The sequence below is a fragment of the Drosophila mojavensis genome, unplaced genomic scaffold (genome assembly GCF_018153725.1).
Source record: "Drosophila mojavensis isolate 15081-1352.22 unplaced genomic scaffold, ASM1815372v1 contig_36, whole genome shotgun sequence".
Classification (NCBI taxonomy): domain Eukaryota; kingdom Metazoa; phylum Arthropoda; class Insecta; order Diptera; family Drosophilidae; genus Drosophila; species Drosophila mojavensis.
In genome coordinates this window covers 5602502-5623500 of record NW_025318858.1, presented here as the reverse complement: position 1 = coordinate 5623500, position 20999 = coordinate 5602502, and the positions used below count along the sequence as shown (strand labels likewise).

Here is a 20999-nt window from a genome sequence, read left to right as displayed (position 1 = left end):
GCATGGAAACATTACAATATGCAGTAATATATTGTAACAATAAATTAATTTATGAATTTTAACATGCAAAAACAGAGCAGACAACAAAATAGAAGTGGTGAAAATTAGCAGTTGGCAGCGTGGCAGAGTTTAGCAACCCTGCATTCGTACAGCCTGGCAGCACTAGTAACGCCATACTTCTAAAATGCTTTTTTCGGGCGAGTTTACATTATCCGCATAAAATCAAAAAAGCAGAAAAAAGAACTAAAAGAAGTATTTGAAAAGTTGTCATTTGGCAAATAAACTAAATGTTATTACCAAATGTCATAGCGTCAGTGTGATTAACACGCTAAAACATTGCAAACGCGCATTTTTCTGGGAAAAAGCGATAGCAGGAAAATAATTTAGAGTGGTGAATATTTCCGTTTTACGCATTTTGCTGTGTTCGTCCATCAGCTGCGGCTGTCAAAAGTTGGCGTGCCGTGGTGAATAGCTGCAAGCCGAAAACAAAACACGATAAAATTATGAACAACATTTTGTGAACAGAAAACAGGAATAAGAAACGATTGTGCGTGTGCCATTTGTGACTGTGCAATGGATAACCGTTTCAAATGGCAACAACAAAGAGGTGGCTACATGGAGCCACCCAATTACGGTGGTCCCCCGCATATACCAAGATCTGCCTATCAGGTACCCTACAAGAATTACAAGCGACCCAATCACAATAACTACGGCTACAACAAACATCCTGCCATTGGCCCTGGTGGTGGCAACATTTATTACAAGCCACCGCCACCCCAGCAACAGCAGCAGCAGCAGCAGCAGCAACAACAGCTACCACAACATGCCAGAGGAGTCGACGGCGTTGGCTTGTCTCAAGTCCCTTTGCCGGAATCCGGGAGCAGCAGCAGCGGTTCAGATGTTGTCACATTGATAGTGGAGAACAACACGCTGAAAAAAATGATTGTGCTCCATTTGGATTTGATGCATACTCAAAACGAAAGTTTAATGGAGAAAGACAAGAAGTTGGAGGATCAAAATGGACGCATCAAGACCCTACTTTCTCAAAACCAGGAACTAATGCAGCAGATAGCCAAACTCAGCCAAACTATTGAGGATCTTCGCAAGGAGTTTCGCAGGCATATCAAGCGTTCGGCAAACGATATTGATGAGCAGCCCAAGGCCAAATATCAATGTTGCGCCGACAAACAGACACAGACAATAGAATTGCTTCAGCAGGAAGCGCTGCTCCAAGGCTATTCGACGCATGCGACACATTCGAAACAAACGCAAAATGTTTTGGTTACATCTGTTACGGATTTGCCGCCAAGAACACCGGTTGTTGAGAATAATAAGTCTCGCAATGAGTTCAATGGCGGCAAGAAGGTCAGAACCTTCTTTTTGCATCGTGTGCATCAGGAGGAGGAGGAACAACAGCATGAAGAGGAAGAACAGCAACAGGAAGAGGAAAGACAGCCAGAAGAGGAGCAAATTCAGATGGACGACTTTCATAGTCAGTTGGAAATTGTAGAGGAAGAGCAGCTAGAGCATGAGGAGCACGAGGCACATATGGAGCACGCACATCATGAACAGCACGAAGAACTTGAAGAGCATGAACATCATGATCAGCACGAAGAACATGAGCTGCAGGAACAACATGAAGAGGAGGAAGAAGAAGAGCAGGTGGAAGAAGAGCAGGTGGAAGAAGAGCAGGTGGAAGAGGAGCAGGTTGAAGAGGAGGAAATGGAAATGGAGATTGACGAGGAACAGGAACGCGTGGGTAATGAAACGCCCGAAGCAAATGACATGGAAATCGGTAACGAAACTATTATCGGAGCTGAAGAAGAGCTGGGCGCCGAAGAGGAGACAGTCGATGATAACAATTACAATGGCCACATCTACGAGGAAGTGATTGAGATGGGCTCCGAAATAGTTAACAATGGCGACATAGACATGGGCATGGATGTCTCGCAGCAAGAACTGCAAGAGGACTTGCTCCGACAGGTAAGCGTTTGCTATATTCACAAGAGAGTTTCATTTTTATATATTTTTATTTTCAGTTGCAAGATACCGCGCACTTGAAGCCACACAAGAAAGTCTCAAACATCATTAAAAATGAGTTGAAATATTTAAATTGTTCAGAGGATATTGTTAACAAATGTTTCCAATCGAAAAAATGTGATGAACCAACATTGCCTGTGGCAGTAACTAAGACCACAAAGTCGCAATTAAAAGTTGAGAAGAATGAGAAGGAAGTAGAAGAGCAGTTGGTAGAAGAGAAAGCGGAAGAGGTAAAGGCAGAGACGGAGCAAGAGCGAGAGCAGATGGAGGAGCAGCAGGATCAGCAAGAGAAGGAGGAGAAGTGCGAGAAGAAGGAAGAGGCCACCCACAATTCTTATGTTAAAGAGGAGATTGAAGAAAAAACAATTTCCGTAATGTCACAAAAAGTAAGGCTGCATTCGGCAACGCTTAAAACTGTGACCAACCATCGGATAACCAAGTCGCATGTGGAAACCACAAAGAAGGAGCGTATTGTTAAATTTAAAAACCTGCCAGTGAAGGGATCGAATACAACAGCAAAAACAACAACACAATCAACTGCAAGTGAAAACGAAGGAATGTCCGATGCCATACTAGAGCAAGATCCGGAGAACATGGGACAGCAAAGAAAAAAGCAAAAACAACAGCACGATCAAAAGCATACGCAAAAGCTGGAGGGAGAGCTAAAATTAACAAGGGAGCTTGAGGTGATAAAGAAAAAGCTATTGGAAAGCCTTGACGAGTCATACTCGGAGCCCAAATCGGATAAACAGTCCATGGAAAATGAACGTAAAACGGCACGCGAAGGCAAGGATCATAAGCTGCCGAAGCAACTGAAGCAGAAGCAGCAACAGCATCAGCCTGAGGCGAACCAGGATGATCAGAAGCAGCCGAAGCAACTGAAACAGAAGAAGCAACAACATCAGCTGGAGGCGAACCATCAGGCAACCGAGTCGCAAGCGAAAGCAGCAAGTAAGGATTGTAGTGCAGATAAGTTGAAAAATAATCAGGCCACGGGGACAGCGCATACACCGCATACAGCAGCAAAGCACCAGGAGGCAATTTTAGATACGTTTACGCAGGAAGATGAAGAGGCGTGGATGAATCAGCTGAATATGAAACGGATACAGCCGAAAGATCCAGCTCTGTTACAAAAGCAAAAACAAGAGGCCGAGCAAAAGGAGAAACTGGAGCGTGAGCGAAAGGAGAAACTGGAGCGTGAGCAAAAGGAGAAACTGGAGCGTGAGCAAAAGGAAAAGCTGGAGCGTGAGCAAAAGGAAAAGCTGGAGCGTGAGCAAAAACTACGATTGGAGCGTGAGAAGCTAAAGAAAAAGCTAAATGATAGCCTTATAGAACCACAGTTTGAAAAAGAGAAGAAGCCGATCGAACAGGAACGTAGTAAGACGCCACGTGACAGCAAGGAGCTAAAACAGTCCAAACAGCAACAGCAGCAGGAGGAAAAGGAAGACCCCAATATTGAGGAAGAGACGAAACGTAAGCTGCAGGAGCATCTGCAGAAACAGCAACAGAGATTGCAGAGCCAGCAGCAGCCGTTGCCGCTTGTGCGTCTCAAGAAATCTCAGATGCAGAACACCAGCTTAATCTATCCACCCATAGCGCAGACAAGCGCCACAATTACGCCAGCGCCATCGCCGACAAACGCAACGTCGCCCAGTTTGACTTTGGCGAGTAGCAGTAGCAGCATTAACAAGCGAACAGCAGCAGTAGCAACTGCGCCAGCACCAGCAACAACATCTATACAAACGCCTTTAACGCCGCAGTCTATTAGTAGCGTTAGCAGTGGCAGCAATAGTAGCAACGCCAACACCAACAACAACAAGAGCACAATTATTAACAAACCGCGTAGCAATTCCAGATTTCTAACATCGTTGGAGCCATATACGACACGTTCGTGGGAGGACCAAGAATTTCACTGTGACAATGAATTCTTTTTGGAGGAAGCCGATGAGCTGCTTGCCGACAATCCCAGTCTCGAGATACCCAAGTGGAAGGTGATCCGCAAACATCCCTGTACGGATGACAAGGACACGGAGCCATTGAGTGATAACGACTTTGTGCGTCGCCACGAAAAGTACGTGCGCGATGAGATTGAGCGTAAGAAGCGCGATGCACGCTACATACGCGAACAGATGCGCAGCGAGGCGTTGCGTGTGCGTCATAATCAGGATGAGGTGCTGGTGCCGCTTGAGCCCCTGCCCATATCAACATTCTATCCGCTGCCCGAGGACATTGAGGCCGTATCCTATGTAACCGAGGTGCCCGTTCAGGCATTCGGCGAGAATGTTGTCAATCTACAGGCAGAGCCGAGCGAGAGCGAACCGAACTTTACGCTGCCCTGGCTCGAAGCGGTGCACGGCGAGACGGCGATTGCCCGGCTCAGAGCGGAGGCTATGCCTGTGGCAACATTGGCCAGCAAAAAGCTGCCCACATCGGCGGCAGAGGCGCGGCATCAGGAGATGAATTCATCATATGTGTTCCTCAAGCGGCGAAAGCGGCAAAGGCGACGTTAAGCGTGCCGCAGCAGCAGCAGCAGCACAGTTGCCACATGCCACACACCCACAGATTGACGTTGCACATGGCTGATATATATATATAGATATATATGAAATCGATATCAATTTTTTTTTTTTTTTTTTTTTTTATTAACTTAAAATTATATCATTAATAATTATATAAACAGTCGTTAGTTATAGAGAGACTTTAAAGCGTATTGAAATGACGTAAACAAAACTTATGTTAAATATTTATAAAACAGTCAAAAAAGCAAAAAACATCTCAGCTTTATCCTAAATTGGTTAAGAGCAAAAATATTTGAATGAAAAAGCAGAAAATGAAAACTTTTCGTTTTCTGCTTTGGTTCGGCTTTAACAAAATCGAAAACTGTAGACTTCAAACACCCTATGTATATGAATATTACTATATTTTCTCTTTTTTTTTTTTTTTTTTTGTATTTCTATTATTATGTAATTTCTGCAGAATTGCGTGTATTCATAGTTTGTTATAAGGATCCGTAGCTGTCTACTGAATGCAGACTGTTTACAGGATGTGAGTGTGCATGTGTGAGTGTGAGAGTGTTTGTGTATTGAGAAATTCGTTACTCAGGTATATATTTGTATGAGTGTGTACGTGTGTGTGAGAGGAGCAGATTTGTTGAGTACTAATAAATTGCATAGTTTATATAGAGAAGTCTGATCGTCGTTTGACTAGTTTTTATAGGATTGCAAAGTAAGGGTAGATGAACAGCTGTCTGCATTTAGTACTGAATCAACTACGGATCTCGAATAAGCAATCATATTACAATATTGGATTTTTGTTTAATTATAATTTCTAAACCCCAGACTTAAATTTGTTTCATTCAAAACCAAAAAAAAAGAAAATAAATAATAAAAATAAAACAAGTAAGCGGCAAAAATAAATAAAACTTGATGAACAAGTAAAAATAACAATTCGAGCTCTGAATTTTGATATATTGGAATACCTTTGTTATATATATTGATATATACTATATATATATATATTTGTACTTTGTGCAACGTTTGTGTAAACAGAAGAGTTTTGGCATGAGCATACTTTGTAAATTGTCTAGCTTCTAAGAACATAAAGTAACAACTAGCCTAAGTAGCCGGGTGATTATTTCTATATATGTATATCTTTTATATATATGTATATACATAGACTCAACTGAATTCACATTTAGCAACCTAATTTATCATTTTGAAGGTTCTTATACAGCAAATCCCTCAATGCGCTTGTATATTGCAAATAACATTTATTTCGCAGTTTTATATTAATTTTCATTAATTGTTTTTAGTTTTACTGTAATTTACTTAGCTGTTAATTAGTTCAAAGTGCAAATTTTCCTTGAATTATTAAAAAATATATATATAGTTATTCGCCCACTAAAATTAAATTGAATAAGATAAAACTATACATTTAATTGTTTAACAAGTTTTATTGTAAATTATAAAAGATTATATAACAATAATTAAAATAATAATACATAAAATAAAGTAAAATGCAAAGATACTTCAATACTACAAATTGGACACATTCTACGATTAATTGACATCAAATTTTTAGTGAAGGGCGGAGGAATTCTGGTTTGACCTATTTAGTGCTTTGTGTGAGATATTGATGGGCCGTTGTCTGCCACAGCTCATCAACTGTATCCAGGTTCTCTCGCCACAGTTGCTCGAGAAGCAGCCAGCCCTGCGCCTGGGTGACCAGGACATAATCATTGCCTGGATGCAGAGTGTGCGTATATGCGCCCATGATCAAGCTCTGAGCGAGTCGAGCGGCCACACAATATTTGAGATAGTTTTTTTCGTCGGTGCTAATTGACTGGATGCTGGTATAACCGGCAAGGAAAATGCCACCACTTACCAAATCCTTAGCTTGCAACATCATGTAGGTCATGGCAATTCCCAGTTCAAAGATCAAGGGCGATCGACTTGTGTCGCCAAAGTCAATGACGCCCGTCACACGATGTGCATCTCCGCCTGCTACTTGAGCAAGCGCATTTACCACGATATTCTGCTCATTGTAATCGCCATGGATGATCTGCAGCTCCAGTGTGGGCAGCACGCTCAGCACTTTCGATTCAAATGTCTCGATTACCTCCTCGCATAAGGCCTTACGCTGATGATCCTCGAGCACGTACAAAAAATCGCGCAGCTGCGGCACCGATTGCAACATCCAGAGTGTCTTGTGTGTGTCGTACGCTTTATGTGTAAACTTTTTCAGAGCTCGATCCAATTTGGCCAAATATTCACCGCTTTGATAGAGCAAATTTTTGGTTGTCGGCACCTCGTGGAACATTTGACCTGGTATAAATTCCAATAGGCGCACCACATGATTGTTTCCGTTAATCTGCTCCACAGAATAATACTTTCCGCGTGCATTGGCGATGGGTCGGGGACATACCACATTTTGCTTGGCTATTTTTGCATATAATATACAAAAGATACAGTTATTACTATCAACAGTTGTGTAAATATATTCAGTGTTTACCCAAATAGAGCAAAAGTTGATTTTGTGCATCAACAAATTCTTCCTTTTTGGAATCCAAGGCGTTGAGAATTTTCAGCACATAACCATGTGGCGAATGCGAAACAATCAGCGGATTCTTGACGTTGCTAAAGCAAAGAAAACGAAAAAAATTAATTTTGAATTAAATTTCTGTAGTGTTGCGAAGCGCAGAAATGTTTCTAATCACCCGCGATTCGGGGCGATTGGCAGCAGTAAGAAGCAGCATGCGCAAAGATTGTTTTCTTTTTGGCGCGTATTTTTTTCTTGCTTATTATTTTGCCCAATGTCGTACTCAATTTAATTCAACTTAATAATAAAATATATAGCAATTGTGATGGGCATAACCGGGCTGATACCGTTTTTGGAGAAGGCATCAGCCAAGGTGAACCTAAAAGACTTGAGAGGTAGCACTGTTGCCGTCGACAGTTACTGTTGGCTGCATAAAGGTGTCTTCAGCTGTGCTGAAAAAATTGTGCGCGGCGAGGATACAGATCTTTACGTACAGTATTGCATGAAATTTGTCCAAATGCTGATGTCCTACGATATCAAGGTGATTCTGGTATTCGACGGACAACATTTGCCAGCCAAGGCACTCACTGAGCAGCGGCGCCGCGAAGCGCGTCAACAGAGTCAGAAACGGGCCAAAGAACTGTTGAGGCTGGGCCGTGTAGAAGAAGCGCGCTCTCAGATGCGTCGTGGTGTCGACGTTACACACGAGATGGCGCTGCGGCTCATACAAAGGTGCCGCGAGCGCAACGTCGACTGCATTGTGGCGCCCTATGAGGCCGATGCACAAATGGCGTGGCTTAACAAGGCGGGTATAGCAGAGTATATCATAACTGAGGACTCGGACCTGACTCTCTTTGGTGCAGAGAAAGTCATATTTAAGTTGGATCTCAATGGTAACGGTTTGCTGGTCGAAGCCGATAAGTTTCATCTGGCCATGGGCTGCTCGAAGGAACGCTATCACTTCGAAAAGTTTCGTCGCATGTGCATCTTATCGGGCTGTGATTACCTGGACTCACTGCCTGGCATTGGCCTGGCGAAAGCGTGTAAATTCATACTGAAAACGGAGCAAGACGATATGCGGATAGCACTTAAGAAGATACCACAATATCTGAATATGCGTAATTTGGAGGTGAGTACGAACAGTTGGCATACAATTGGGAAAAAATACATGTTCACATTTCTATTGCAGGTTGATGATGACTACATAGAAAACTTCATGAAGGCAGAGGCGACATTCAAGCACATGTACATCTACAATCCACTAGAGAAACGCATGGAAAGGCTGCACGCCCTAGAGGATTATGAAACGGACGAACGCTATTGCAGCAATGCGGGCTCATTGCTGACAGATAGCGAAAAGGCAATGCAGCTGGCATTGGGTAATCTAAATCCCTTTACTCTCAAGACCTTGGATAACTGGCATCCGGATCAGGCTACACAGCTTGCCACAAAAGCGGCGTCAGCAAATGCCATTAAGCGCAGCAAGCACAAAAGTATTTGGCAAAAGGAAACCAAGGAAACTCCACAGGAACTGAAGCAAACCAGTTGCGCGCTGTACTTCAAGAGAATCGACTTTGTGGGCCAGAACATACAGGCTGAGATCGAGGCCAATCAACGGCAGGAGCAAGCAAAGCCCACAGAGGCTGAACTGATAAACGTTTACAGCTTCAAGGGCAAACGTAAACGCAGCCCGAGCCGGAGTAACAGCCAGAGCACACCCCCATCTTCGCCTGTACAGAGTAAAAGTCGCCACAACCCTTTTGCCAAGGAGTCACTACAACGCCCGCCTGCTGTCTGTGAAAACGCATCATTGCTGCGCCTGGTGAGCCCTAGCAAATGCAGTCCCCTGAAGTCAATGGAGCAGTCCAGAGTTAATCCCTCGAAGCGCTGCAATTTGACCGAGGTGCTAGAGCAGGTAGAGGTACGCAGTCGATTCTTCAGTGCTCGCACCTCGGAAACAGAGCGAATGCCAAGGGTTCCTAAAGAGCAACTGTCAGACGAGAAGCAGCTACAGGCACCGGCAGTGGAGCAGGAAAATGAACAGCCAGTGGTGCCGCAAAAGATGCAGCCAGAACAGCCAAACGAACAGCCGAGGGAAGCTAACATTCCAGAACTGGACGTGGAGTCAACAACCACCTCAGCAACAACTGCTAGTAACGAAGACATTCTTCTGCTATCCTCGGACGATGACAGCGCTCCGCTGCCGCGCATCCAGGCTCAAGCAAAGCCACAGCTAAAATTGGCACCCGTTGCTAGGCGCGTCGGTCTGTCCAAGCCAAAGGCGAAGGGGCGTACCAAGTCGGTGCCGATTAGCGAGAATCAAACAAAGTTAAGCATGTTTGGCTTTCACAAGCCACGCCTACTCAAATAACCTGCCCTGTATGCATTTGTATCGTGTAGTAATTGTTATTCAAGTGCCATCAATTTGTTATAAGTTAATTTATTGAAATACTAAGCTGACTAAGGCTGTAGTCTCAAACACTGCACATATAGATACTTATCAAATGAGTCATTAGAAATGTAAATAATTAGGGTCGACTCGAGCCGCTCAGTAAGCGGCAATACAAATTCCAATTAGGACAACGGTGTTATATGAACTGCATTGCAGCCCGCCAGATGGCGCCAGAAGTCGCAGCAAGCACTTGGCAGCTGCAGCTGGGAATGGTGTTTGGATAGATTTATGAAGCAACTGATCATATGATCTGAAGGAGATGCGCCAAGGTAAGTGTTCAGCGTGTTTCTAGATAACGAAAATGGGCTGCTGTCAAGGTGACCGAGAGAATAATAACAAACACGGCAACTACGTCAAGCTTCATTGCCCCCCGCACGACTAACTTTAACTAATATTGCTATAAATAAACCTATGTATGCATGTGTTTGTGTCTCTGTTTAGCCGCCCCTTCCGCGCCGCTTGTAAATATTTGTCATTTGTGTTCAAATACCCTCGCCGACGATCTTTAAACTTTTGTTGGAGAATATGCAAGACAATAAACTATAAATATTATAGTCAGTACCTATTGAATTTTCTTATTTTTTTATGTATGTTTTCATAGATCTCTAGCAATCTAGAGTTTAGCAATGAGATACATATGTATATATATTTGGGCTTTAACAAATTTTGAAGAGATCTTGTTTGTATAATTAAAAAATGATGTAACTTAATAAATTAAAAAAAAAAAAATATATATATATATATATTTCAAGTATAAACAAAAATCTGTAGAATTCGGGCATTCCTGATATACTCTTTTGAAATATGAAATTTGAATTGTTCCAAGTGAAATAATGATTTTAAAGAAATTAATTTAAAACAAAATGTAATGAATTTGCACTTATTCTAAAATGTTAGGATAATTTCAAATATTGTTTTCTCTCTGATATTTTTACTCACCAATCTTCCTGTATTAGATAGTTGCGATCATCGTAGGCCTTTAGCTCCTTTAGCTCGCTAATTGTGATACCGTACAGACGTCGCACCAATGGCTCCACCTGCTCCAGCTGCAGCTTAGGCTTTATATCCGAGCCGGGCTGCAGCACCTGACTGCTGTCCGACGGTTTATTCCCGCTGCCATTGGCATTGCCATTTCCATTTGTTGACGTTGCATTTGAGCTCTCGTTCGCCTTGGTCAGCCTTTGGGCGCCATCGTAGTCGTGATTTAATGTGTACGATTTTTTGGTAATGCTCGTCAGCTCCACATTGTTCCACTGATCCATTTTTATTATCTATCTATGTATGTTGCTGTTCTTGCCTTTATCGGAATACAACGGAAAGAGAAGAATACATTTAAGAGCTTTGCCGACGACTTCAGAATACTCTGTTTATAGAACATTATTTGAGAACTCTAAGAAAAGCTTAAGATCTTAACAACTTGATTTGAGGGAGTGCAACAATCTAAGGATTGTAAACTCAATATACTTTTTATCACACTACGAACAGAGATGCTTATGCAAAATAATCAAAAAATAATATATATGGTAAGAGATCAGAATACACACGCGATGATGTTGAATGCGATCGAAAAGTGCTCGGCTTTGCGTTCAAAAGCCAAATGAATTGAATTTCAGCTTTTTCAGGGGGACGATGCGAAGGGGACGACAGCAGCGCTTCAATTGAAACGAGTTCGTTGCCGCAGTCGATGTGGATGTCGCAGCTGACGGCGCTGTCGACGCTAACGTCAACGTCAACGTCGCAACGTTGCCAACATCTTCATATCTTTAAGGCAGTGCGTGTGACTGCAATTGTGTGCGTGTGTGTGTGTGTTTCTTTGTGTGGGTCACGCCTGCTACATTCGCTCAGCTAATTTTGTTATTTGCTTAAGTTTTTATAGCATTTTACTGTTTACATTTTGATTGCGACTTGGCTACATTTTTTCCCCTACCTCTTATCCTAGCCCTGCAATTGAGGCACTGCATCAACAACTTTTTCGAATAATAATTTGAATATACACTAAAATCTTGAGAAATGTAAAAAAAAAAATATATATATATATATATACATATTTACAAAGTAGCTGTGGTTTCACGGATAGGAGTAGTAGCTAATACGAATAACAAATAACTATTAAAATTCTGTAAATATTAAGTTACAGATTCAATGTAGAAGAAAACAAATTTTAGGGGGATAATTAAAAAATAGATAAAATAATATACAAAAAAAAAAAAGTTTTTGTTCAAACTTGAATAAAATACAGATTGAAATTTATGATATATGACCGCAAAAAAGAAGACAGAAAAATTAATAAATGTTTATGCTTGGATAAAACAAGATAACAATCTTAGAACGCACAACCATGCACAAAACTATGATAGCTTCGAAGACAAATATGCTCTAAATTTTGTTTCTCGCTTACTTAGTGGTGTTAGTATGTATAGTAGTATAGTAGTAGTGTTAGTAGTATGCCGAGTATAGTAACTCTTGCTTTGCTCAATCAAAGCACAAAGCAAGTCGTGATCGCACCTAATTAATCGAACTTAATGTTAATCATTTAGACATATGTATATATATGTATATGTATATATATATATATATATATATATATATATATATATATATATATATATATATATATATATATGTAACTAACAAGCGACTGCAATCTTGCAATTGATGGACATAAACAAACCCAATTGCCCTGCGCAATATTGCCTAATCTAATCGACTAAATTATACAATGCCTTTTTTTGAATTCAATTTATATACCCGGCATATTATTTATTAACATTGAATGACATGTAAATAAGTGGCATACAGGGTATCCCTTAGTCATAAGCTTTCAATTAGAGCATTAACTGGTTCTTCTTTTCAACTTAGCGGGAGTATTGCGCATTTAAAGCGCTGCTTGAATGAGCTTTACAAACAAAGCTAGACAGAGAGCGATAGAGAAAGAGAGAGTTAATTAAATATGCGCTTACAGTAATTATATAATGATTGTTAGAGTTCTGTTGTTTTTTTTTTTTTTTTTTTTTTTGAAGGGGCTACATCCGTTCTCACTCTAAAATACAATTTTAATGAATGAGCCGATGACCTTGACTTGAATGCAGTTTAGTTGCACTCATATGACGTTTGTAGCACTTGCAATACACTGCATTCGCCACTGGGCAGGCGCATATCCAAACAAATAAACAAACGAACACACACACGTACGCGCATTGTAAATATGCACAGCTGATGGGTAATAATGGTAATTTGGTGGAAAACAAATTAGAAGTTTCAGGCCTGCTCTTATAATTCACATTTAGGTAGGCAAAACACGCACCTGTTTCGTACAACTGGTCAATTTAAACTAACTTTGGCGTTTCGGTTCGATATAGCGTTGAGCGCTGGCCCAGGTACCTGGCTTGGAATACATAGAAATGTCTGTGACTGTCTATGGGTAGCTGTGGCGCAATTTCGATTTTGTTGTATGCTTAACTACGCAATATTTTATTTGAATTAAAGTGTCGCTACAACAAAAACATTACAACAAGTGCAAATTGGTTAAACTGTAGCGCAATGTACGAACAACCAATTCAAATAATTCCCCCGCGCGTTGACATGTGAATGGATGTTAGCTGCTGCCAGCGCCTGTTGGCAGTAAACAGCTGATTTTATTTATTTTTGCACATAACCTCAAACACACTTGATTTTATTTTTATTTGTTGGTCTTGAGTTTGGACTGATTTTTTGTTTTAATTTCATACTCCTTAGTTAAATGATTGGTTTAATTAATTAAACTATGGATCAACTGTATGTGGAGATTGAGTTAAGCACCCAGAATGCGGAAACAACGATTTATACCAGCGTGCCTTCGTTCCTAGCGCTCTACACATATCGCTACCTCAAGGAGCCCCGAAATATTAAAGTTAACTTTGTCGCAAGTAAAATCGGTGCTGGTAAAATTGCTTTACGCAGCTCCCAGCTGAGACGCGAACTGACCGATGAACATATCACGTGTCGCGATGCCGCCACGCTACCCGCCCTCCGGGATCTGCGTCTGCCCATCTATGAGCGGGATGGGAACATTTATATTGCAGGCACCTGTGCCGTTTGCCGAGAGATCGTAGCACGCCAACCCAACAAGCATATGCGTCAACTATTGGGATTCAAGGGTAGCTGCCTTCTGGCACCAGCGGAGGCCTCCATATGGACGCGTTTCTGTGAAGTAGATGTGGTTAATCTGGTCAGCCAGTTACAAAGCGGGGAGCTCCAGTTGCGTGAGGTGCCCGTCGAAGTGGTGCGTTTTGAGCAGCACATGAATCAGCCGGTGCGCATGCATAACATCTATAAATTGGCCAGAGAGCAGGCCAATCTAACAGAGAACGGTACCCCACTGAAACGCAAGGAGCGTGTGCTCATCGAATGCAGCATACCGAAGGAACAGCTCCTAATCGAACATCGTTTTGCCGAGGGTATTAGCTTTACCATTGCTGATCTGATACTCTATCCACTGCTGCGTCTAGTCTTCCAACATTGCGCACAGATGTTGCCGCATTTTCCACTGATCAGCACTTGGTTCAGCGAGGTGTGTACGCTTTAGTGAATTGTAATCTATTTATATACTCATCAATTGTGTTGTAGATTGAGAGCTTCGACTCAAGTTGTGCTCGCATCCTACACGAGCTGTATGTGCCTATTCTTGTGGCTCCAGCGGAGCATACACAGTTACTTAGCATACCCGATTGTGAGGAGACGAGTCTCTATAAGGCTGATCCGAAGCGTTATCGTCCACGAAATCGCATTTATACCAGTCAGTCCGAAGTGGAGGCAGCATTGTCCAAGCTGTCACCACTACAGTTGCAGTTCACTGTCGATTCGGAGCCTTCGTTTGGGGAACAGCTCATCGACTGGCAGTGCATTGAGCCGACGCATGCCAAGAGTTCAGCCTTGCCGGCGGAGCGACTGGAGCGTAAGCGTCAACAACTCGAGAACATGGCCAATGCGGTTGTCTCACTGGCCCAGCCTGGCGATCGTATCGTCGACTTCTGCAGCGGCACTGGGCACTTGGCCATACTGCTCGCTCTAAAGCTGCCCCAGTGTATCATCATTGTACTGGAGAACAAGGCCTTTTCACTGGCGCACGCCCAGAAGCGTGCAACCGAACTGAAACTGAGCAACTGTGTCTTCTATCAGTGCAATATTGATTATTTCATGGGTCGCTTCGATATAGGCGCCTCGCTGCATGCCTGCGGCACAGCCACGGACATTGTGCTGCAGCAGTGCCAGCGCGTGAATGCGGGCTTCGTTTGCTGTCCCTGCTGCTACGGTTCACTGCAGCCAATGCCACACATCACTTATCCACTGAGCGCCCGCTTCAAAGAGGTGCTCAATATGAAGGACTATTTGTATATAGCGCATACGGCGGATCAGGCACACGAGCTGGGCACCAGCAACTGCAAGCCGGAGACAACGTTACAGGGCATGTATTGCATGTGTATCATTGACACGGATCGCAAGCTGCAGGCCGAGGAGGCCGGCTACCAAGTGATACTCACACGTCTCAAGCCGGAGCAGTGCACGCCAAAGAATCATTTGCTAGTCGGACGTTATGTACGCAAATAGAGAGATCCCAAAATATATATGCCTATGTTTTTTTTTTTTATAAATGATTCTATTCTTTAAACTCTTTTCTGCCATGGCCTCCAGATTTCGGAAGAAAATTTACTCTCTTTTCATCCCTCTTCGACAGCTAAACAGCGGCCAATTATTTTGTTGGTTTTCGTAAATATGTAAATGCCGTTCAGGGCTTTTATTTGAGTAACATGAAAGTGGCTTTGTAGAAAATGACTTAAATGGATCACCAATTACCAATTTACTAAGACGAGTTCAACACGCCGGCCGCCAGTCTAATTCTTTAGATAGATATGAATGCCGCCACGCAAAGCCAGCACCAGATGTAACACTGAGCCGCCTTGCACCTTATAGTCCGCCGCCGTTTTGTCATCATTCCTAATAGAGGGCATCACAAATTGTTAGCTTTAATTTCAATTTGAATTTCGCCAGACTCACATTTGTTTGCCGGAGAATATGAGACGTTGTTGTTGGGGTGGTATGCCTTCTTTTTCTTCGACGCGCTCCTTGATGCGATCAACCTTATCTGTGGGTTCAATGTCAATCTCAATTTCCTTGCCTGTCAGTGTCTATTTAAAAATTTACGAAAAAGAAAAATTAGCAAATTACACTATTCTGTTCAATTTTGTTGTTGTTGTCCGCCAAAGCTGACGCATGGCTAGCGCGGACGGTTTTCACCAACTTTAGATTGATAATTTTATTTTCATTCCAATTTTACCTTCACTTTAATCAGCATTGTATTAGTGTGTGCTGTGGCTTGCGCAAATACAAATTAATTTAAAATATTTAATTTTATTATATTTTTTGCAAGCTCGTTCTGGTCGCGGCGTTTTTTTGCGAATGTCATTCAAGCGGTGCTGCCAACTTGGTGAAATACACTCAAACACACAGCTCCCTACTGAATGGCGATAGAACACGCTTTCGATTAATTTCGATATTTTCGGCGCCCTTACATGGTTGAAATAATGTCAATTCAAAATTTACGGAATTAATGTTTAGTTTATTTATGACATGAATGAATATTTTGAACATATTGACATATCTTTTATTTACATACTAAATACCTAAAATCATACTTCAATACCTAAATAAAATGCCTTTTGTTCTACTCAGACTAATTTTTTGAGCTTATTTATGTCGTGGACAGCTTCGCTGATGCGTCGAATGTCCCGGGCATACGTTCTGCAGCAGCCGCCAATGATTTTTGCACCCAACTGAGTCCACTCTGGCACGTAATTCTCGAGCGGCACACAGTGCTCGCGACCTTGCCAGCCCGTTGTCACATCGTATACCTCTCCGCTGTTCGGATAGACCACCAGGGGAATCTGCTCATCGGGACTGCGCTCACCATTCAAACTCTTAAAGAGGGGCGTCACAAACTTTGGGTGCACACAGTTCACTCCCACCGCTAGGCATTTGTCCAGAGCTTTACGTTCAGCTAGCAAATCCCAAATGGCATTCACAGCATCTGCAAAATCCTCGCCATGGGCGAGAGTACTCTCATCCTTGCACTGGAAGGCAACCCAGAACTTAACGTCTGGATAATCATCGCACAGCATTTCAACTAGCGCTTCCGCCTCCATTTGACAGGGTATCGTTTCAATGGCCAAAGCATCTACGCCCGCCTCCAGGCAAGCCTCAATGCGAACGCGATGCCAGTCCGTAATGGTTTTCGCTGGCACATAGTCCGCATAGCTTCCGGTGTACTCGGAGCCATCGTGTAGATGTGCACCGAAGGGTCCGATTGATGCAATAATCAACGGATAGCCTGCGGAGCAAAAGAGATTTAGAGACAGAGCAACTAGGAAGGTGTTGAGTGGAGTCTACCTTCATGTATTTCCAGCTGCGCCTCATAGCATTCCGTCAGGTACTTCTCTTTGGCAATGTGCGCCAACCGCACCGTATTCTTGATCAGCTCCACGCTCTCCTGCTCGTCCAGTTCCAGATACTCCATGTAGCCCTCAACGCTCGTCTGATACGTGTTTGTCAATACCAGATCAGCGCCATCTATCGGTGAGATAGGCAGATAGAGCAATAAGATTAGAATTAGATTACATTGTTACTAATTGGAGCTGTTTACACTTACTCTGCAGGAAGTCCAAGTGCGTATTGATAACAGCCGTCGGATTGGTGGCATTGAAGCGAGCACTCCACAGCGGATCGCCATCCACAGAGTTGCCCACATGGACCGTCATCTGTGTGCCAAAGCCGCCATCTTTGACCAGTACTCGCGTCAGACCCATGATAACCTGTTGCTTGAGTGGGACAGGCGGGCAGAAGAAGAGTATTGGTTTATATATTTTATTACATTTATACATCATATATCTATATAGTATTGCCAGGCACTGATTACATCGCTGTAATTGCGCTTATCAATGGCGCAGCGACCAGCTGGGCTGGACAGTTTTCTTTGCACCCAATGTGAGCCTTGACATCTGCCTAAGCGCACGACTTTCTGTTTGTTTTTCTCGCTGATTAATATAATAATCGTAATAATGAAAACACATTGTAGTTGAGTCTGTTTACCACCCGATAGCCTTGTCCGTGCCGCAGTTCACTGAACTTGAGCCATATAATGTAAACACTTGGGAGCATTTCACACTCAATTGATCTCCATTATGGCAGATCTTGTAATTGAAATAGATACATATGTATGCATATCTAATGCGTGACACGAAATAGTCTCTGGTGGTCTTGGGCCTTACGTTTTCTTCTCTTGTTTTCCTTTTTAATTTGCTCAATTGTTCGCCCTGCCATTTTCTTCTTACTGCCCTTTCCTCTTAAATTTAAATTTAAATTTCCTTACATTCTCTCCCCCACTCACTTCTCTTTACACAAATTCTCTTCAGTTCTAATAATTTTAAGCTCTCTCTCTTTTTCTCTCTTCGGCTCAATTTTAAGCACTCAATTTTCACTCACGCTCCTCCTCACGACACGCTCTCCTCTCTAGGTATGGCTTCGTTGACACTCACCTTGGGGGCTTATAAATAGATCTTGTAATTGATTAAATTGTTGTTTTCTATTTGTTTGTGACGCGATCAACAATGTGGGCTGTGCTTTATTAAATTCCGTTCAGTCTGCGGCTGATGTATGTACATTAGATTAACGAACTATGCTGTGCTGTGAGCGTTCTAGGCGCGTTTAAGTGGTTTACAATGCCGTCTGGTTGCTTTTATAGCTTGCCGCCTTCTTATCAGCGGCCAAAACAAAACAAAAAGCAAAAAAAAATATGCAAAGCCAAACAAAAACAAATTAGTGCCCGGCTTAGTGATAAGCAGCGTAGAGTCCAGCTGCCAGGCAGACAATCAAGCCAAACGGACTGACAGATGCGCAGCCGGGGGCACATTGCTCCAATGAACTAAAATATCTGATGCAATACCAAATGGAGGGCATTCACAGCCAATTGGATGCTAAACAGTATCCAATTGGAATTTCGAATTCAAGCGAAAAATGGCCGTGCCAATAAGGTGCTGCTGTACTGTATTGATTTGGCTGTAATTGTTTAATCAGTTATTGGCTAAAGCTGTCTGTTGTAGGCATTGATAGCCTTTGACCTGTTCGTGTGAACCTGACAGACGGACATATGGCAGACATACGGCTCAGACAATCGGCGAGTGTACTTTAAACGGTACACAAGTGACATACGCATAGCTGAACTGCTCTACAGATATGGCTATATATGACAGAACATCAAAAATTCTCCAGAGATATGAGTATAGCAGCTATATGTGACTATTTTAATATGATAAAGGCTTTGTATGACTGGTAAGGACTGTTGTGTGCTTGCTTGGCAGTAGCATATCAGCGCCATCTATCGGCGAGTGGCAATCGCTCTTTACTGCATGAAGTTATTCACATTTACTCTGTAAGAAGACTGGGTCTGTGTTGATTTATTGTGTTATTTTATATATATATATATATATATTTGTAGAACCGTATGTTTAAAAAAATAATATACATATATGTATTATATATTTATATGAAAATAAATACTAATTCGCACATTTTAATGACATCAATTCACTTGATTTGTCGAATTGTTTGTTCTTATCTAATTAGCAACAGTTTCGTACAGTTAGAAACACTTATGAACTATATATAAATTTCTATATATACATATATACATATGTATATGTATATGGGTCTAGGCCGAAAAGTGAATGGAAAGAAAAAGCGCACACACACACACAGAGACAGGCAGACGGAGACGGGCACAGAAGAGATAGTGACTACATAACTAAGGATGTTTGTATTGGCGATTGCGGCTGCTGAGCGATGTCTTCAATAGTTTGCCGTATCTCGTATATATCATCCGGATAGACGCGACAGCAGCCGCCAATGATGCGGGCGCCCAAGCGCAGCCACTCGGGCACAAATGAAGCCACATTCAGTCCATTGCCTGTCCACTCGCCACGATCGCTGTCGTAGATCTCACCACGATTGCTGTAGACGACGAGCGGAACGGTAACGCCGTGGGGCAGCTTGGCCAGCAGGGATTTCAACAGGGGCGTCACATAGTTGGGATTCACACAATTCACGCCGATGCCCAGGAGGCGCGATTGCGCCTTATGCTTCACAACCATGTTCCACACGGCTAGAGCGGCCTCAGCGAACGACTCGCCATGCGCCAGACTAGACGAATCCTGCCAATTAAACGAAGATTACAAACAGTTGGCAGAAGGTATCAAATCAATCTTCACCTTGCACTGAAATGACACCCAGAAGCGAGGTGTGCAATAGCAAGTCAGTAAGAGATCTGTGACAGCCAGCGCCTCCAGCTGGCAGGGCAGCGTCTCCACAGCGAGACCATCGATGCCCGCACTCAAGCAGGTGTCAATCCGTGGTTTGTGCCATGCCTGGAGCTGGCTAAAATTGACAAGATTCGCATAGCTGCCCGTATACTCGGAACCATCGTGCAGATGGGCACCATACGGTCCGATCGACGCCAGAATCCATGGCATGTCCGGGCCAATATCCCCGTTATTTGCTGCCACCTCGCTCAGGTACTTCGTTCTGGCCTGCCGCGCCAGCTCCACGCTCTTAGCAATCAGCGCGATGCTCTCCTCGCGCGTTTTGCCCAGATGCTTCATGAAGCCCTCCACACTCGACTGATACGTATTGGTCAGTATGATGTCCGCGCCCTTGCGCAGAAAATCTAAGTGTGTTTGGATCACGGCATCCGGCTGGGTGGCATCGAATCGGGAGCCCCACAATGGATCGCCGTCGACCTTCTCGTTAACATTACGTGCCAGTTGGCTAGAGAAGCCGCCACATTTAACCAGGATACGTGGCTTCTCCTTATGCTGATGCCAATTGCCGGTGAACTCGGGCATCATTTTGCTCCGGTTGGTGCTACGTGACAGCTGCGACTGCATACGGTAAAGCAAATTTATATGACTGTGTGTATGTATATTTTGGGTTATTTAACGCGATTTAAAATTGTGGCGTTTATGGATTTAGCCACGGTTTTTGCCTACGAATGTACGTGATTATTACGAATTTTGCTGATAACTTGAATTCCGCTTTGTTGTTTTGTTCATCGCCCACTTTTTTTTGTATAATAATTTATCGTTGCTGGCAACTTTTCCTACATACACATACAGCTGTATCGCCTTCATCTTTTATTCTAATTTTCTCACTTTCGCATTCGCAAACAGCTGTTTATTGTTTACATTTCTTGTTGCTGTCTACTTAAATGGACTGGTTACAGTGGCGTCCAGAAAAACGCCATGAGTTGTGGCGGTCAGAAAGGGGTACAGTTTTACTCTAGAAGAGATACTGAGCTTGTCTAAGATTATTCCATTTTCTCATTCGCACAGCTGATTATTTCTGGTTGCTTGTTGCGTGCCTATGCACTCATCTATGGGCACTTTTT

General features: G+C 42.9%; 7 protein-coding genes across 9 annotated transcripts; 3 read left to right on the top strand and 4 right to left on the bottom strand.

Annotated features, from left to right (window-relative positions):
• Positions 1-160: 160 nt before the first annotated feature.
• LOC6576054 (protein male-specific lethal-1) lies at positions 161-4629 on the top strand. Its single transcript, XM_044009124.1, has 2 exons — positions 161-1983; positions 2040-4629. The coding sequence occupies exons 1-2, from the start codon at positions 574-576 to the stop codon at positions 4548-4550; spliced, it is 3921 nt and encodes a 1306-aa protein (XP_043865059.1). The 5' UTR covers positions 161-573; the 3' UTR covers positions 4551-4629.
• A 1354-nt stretch (positions 4630-5983) lies between these two features.
• Positions 5984-13081, bottom strand: LOC6576052 (hydroxylysine kinase). 2 transcript variants are annotated; one of them, XM_015164944.3, is made up of 4 exons: positions 12834-13081; positions 10469-10826; positions 7051-7175; positions 5984-6977 (listed from the first exon to the last, which is right to left on the bottom strand). In XM_015164944.3, exons 2-4 carry the CDS (start codon positions 10789-10791, stop codon positions 6148-6150), a joined length of 1278 nt encoding a protein of 425 aa, XP_015020430.2. In that variant the 5' UTR covers positions 10792-10826; positions 12834-13081; the 3' UTR covers positions 5984-6147. The 2 variants fall into 2 exon arrangements, with proteins under 2 accessions (XP_015020430.2, XP_002002055.2); XM_002002019.4 differs by lacking the exon at positions 12834-13081 and adding an exon at positions 11074-11184.
• On the top strand, positions 7286-10090 carry LOC6576053 (exonuclease 1). Its single transcript, XM_002002020.4, has 2 exons — positions 7286-8206; positions 8267-10090. Exons 1-2 carry the CDS (start codon positions 7403-7405, stop codon positions 9446-9448), a joined length of 1986 nt encoding a protein of 661 aa, XP_002002056.1. The 5' UTR covers positions 7286-7402; the 3' UTR covers positions 9449-10090.
• Positions 13082-13166: 85 nt separating the features above from the next.
• LOC6576051 (glutathione S-transferase C-terminal domain-containing protein homolog) lies at positions 13167-15132 on the top strand. The gene is made up of 2 exons (XM_002002018.4): positions 13167-14078; positions 14135-15132. The coding sequence occupies exons 1-2, from the start codon at positions 13293-13295 to the stop codon at positions 15113-15115; spliced, it is 1767 nt and encodes a 588-aa protein (XP_002002054.1). The 5' UTR covers positions 13167-13292; the 3' UTR covers positions 15116-15132.
• A 143-nt stretch (positions 15133-15275) lies between these two features.
• Positions 15276-15998, bottom strand: LOC6576050 (NEDD8). Its single transcript, XM_002002017.4, has 3 exons — positions 15843-15998; positions 15563-15693; positions 15276-15502 (listed from the first exon to the last, which is right to left on the bottom strand). Exons 1-3 carry the CDS (start codon positions 15858-15860, stop codon positions 15400-15402), a joined length of 252 nt encoding a protein of 83 aa, XP_002002053.1. The 5' UTR covers positions 15861-15998; the 3' UTR covers positions 15276-15399.
• Positions 15999-16103: 105 nt separating this feature from the next.
• LOC6576049 (homocysteine S-methyltransferase) lies at positions 16104-18277 on the bottom strand. 2 transcript variants are annotated; one of them, XM_015164942.3, is made up of 4 exons: positions 18097-18277; positions 17211-17379; positions 16952-17131; positions 16104-16892 (listed from the first exon to the last, which is right to left on the bottom strand). In XM_015164942.3, the coding sequence occupies exons 2-4, from the start codon at positions 17365-17367 to the stop codon at positions 16234-16236; spliced, it is 996 nt and encodes a 331-aa protein (XP_015020428.1). In that variant the 5' UTR covers positions 17368-17379; positions 18097-18277; the 3' UTR covers positions 16104-16233. The 2 variants fall into 2 exon arrangements, with proteins under 2 accessions (XP_015020428.1, XP_002002052.1); XM_002002016.4 differs by having other exon boundaries at positions 17211-17373.
• Positions 18278-19064: 787 nt separating this feature from the next.
• Positions 19065-20717, bottom strand: LOC6576048 (homocysteine S-methyltransferase). The gene is made up of 2 exons (XM_002002015.4): positions 19825-20717; positions 19065-19767 (listed from the first exon to the last, which is right to left on the bottom strand). The coding sequence occupies exons 1-2, from the start codon at positions 20497-20499 to the stop codon at positions 19354-19356; spliced, it is 1089 nt and encodes a 362-aa protein (XP_002002051.2). The 5' UTR covers positions 20500-20717; the 3' UTR covers positions 19065-19353.
• Between the last annotated feature and the right edge of the window lie 282 nt (positions 20718-20999).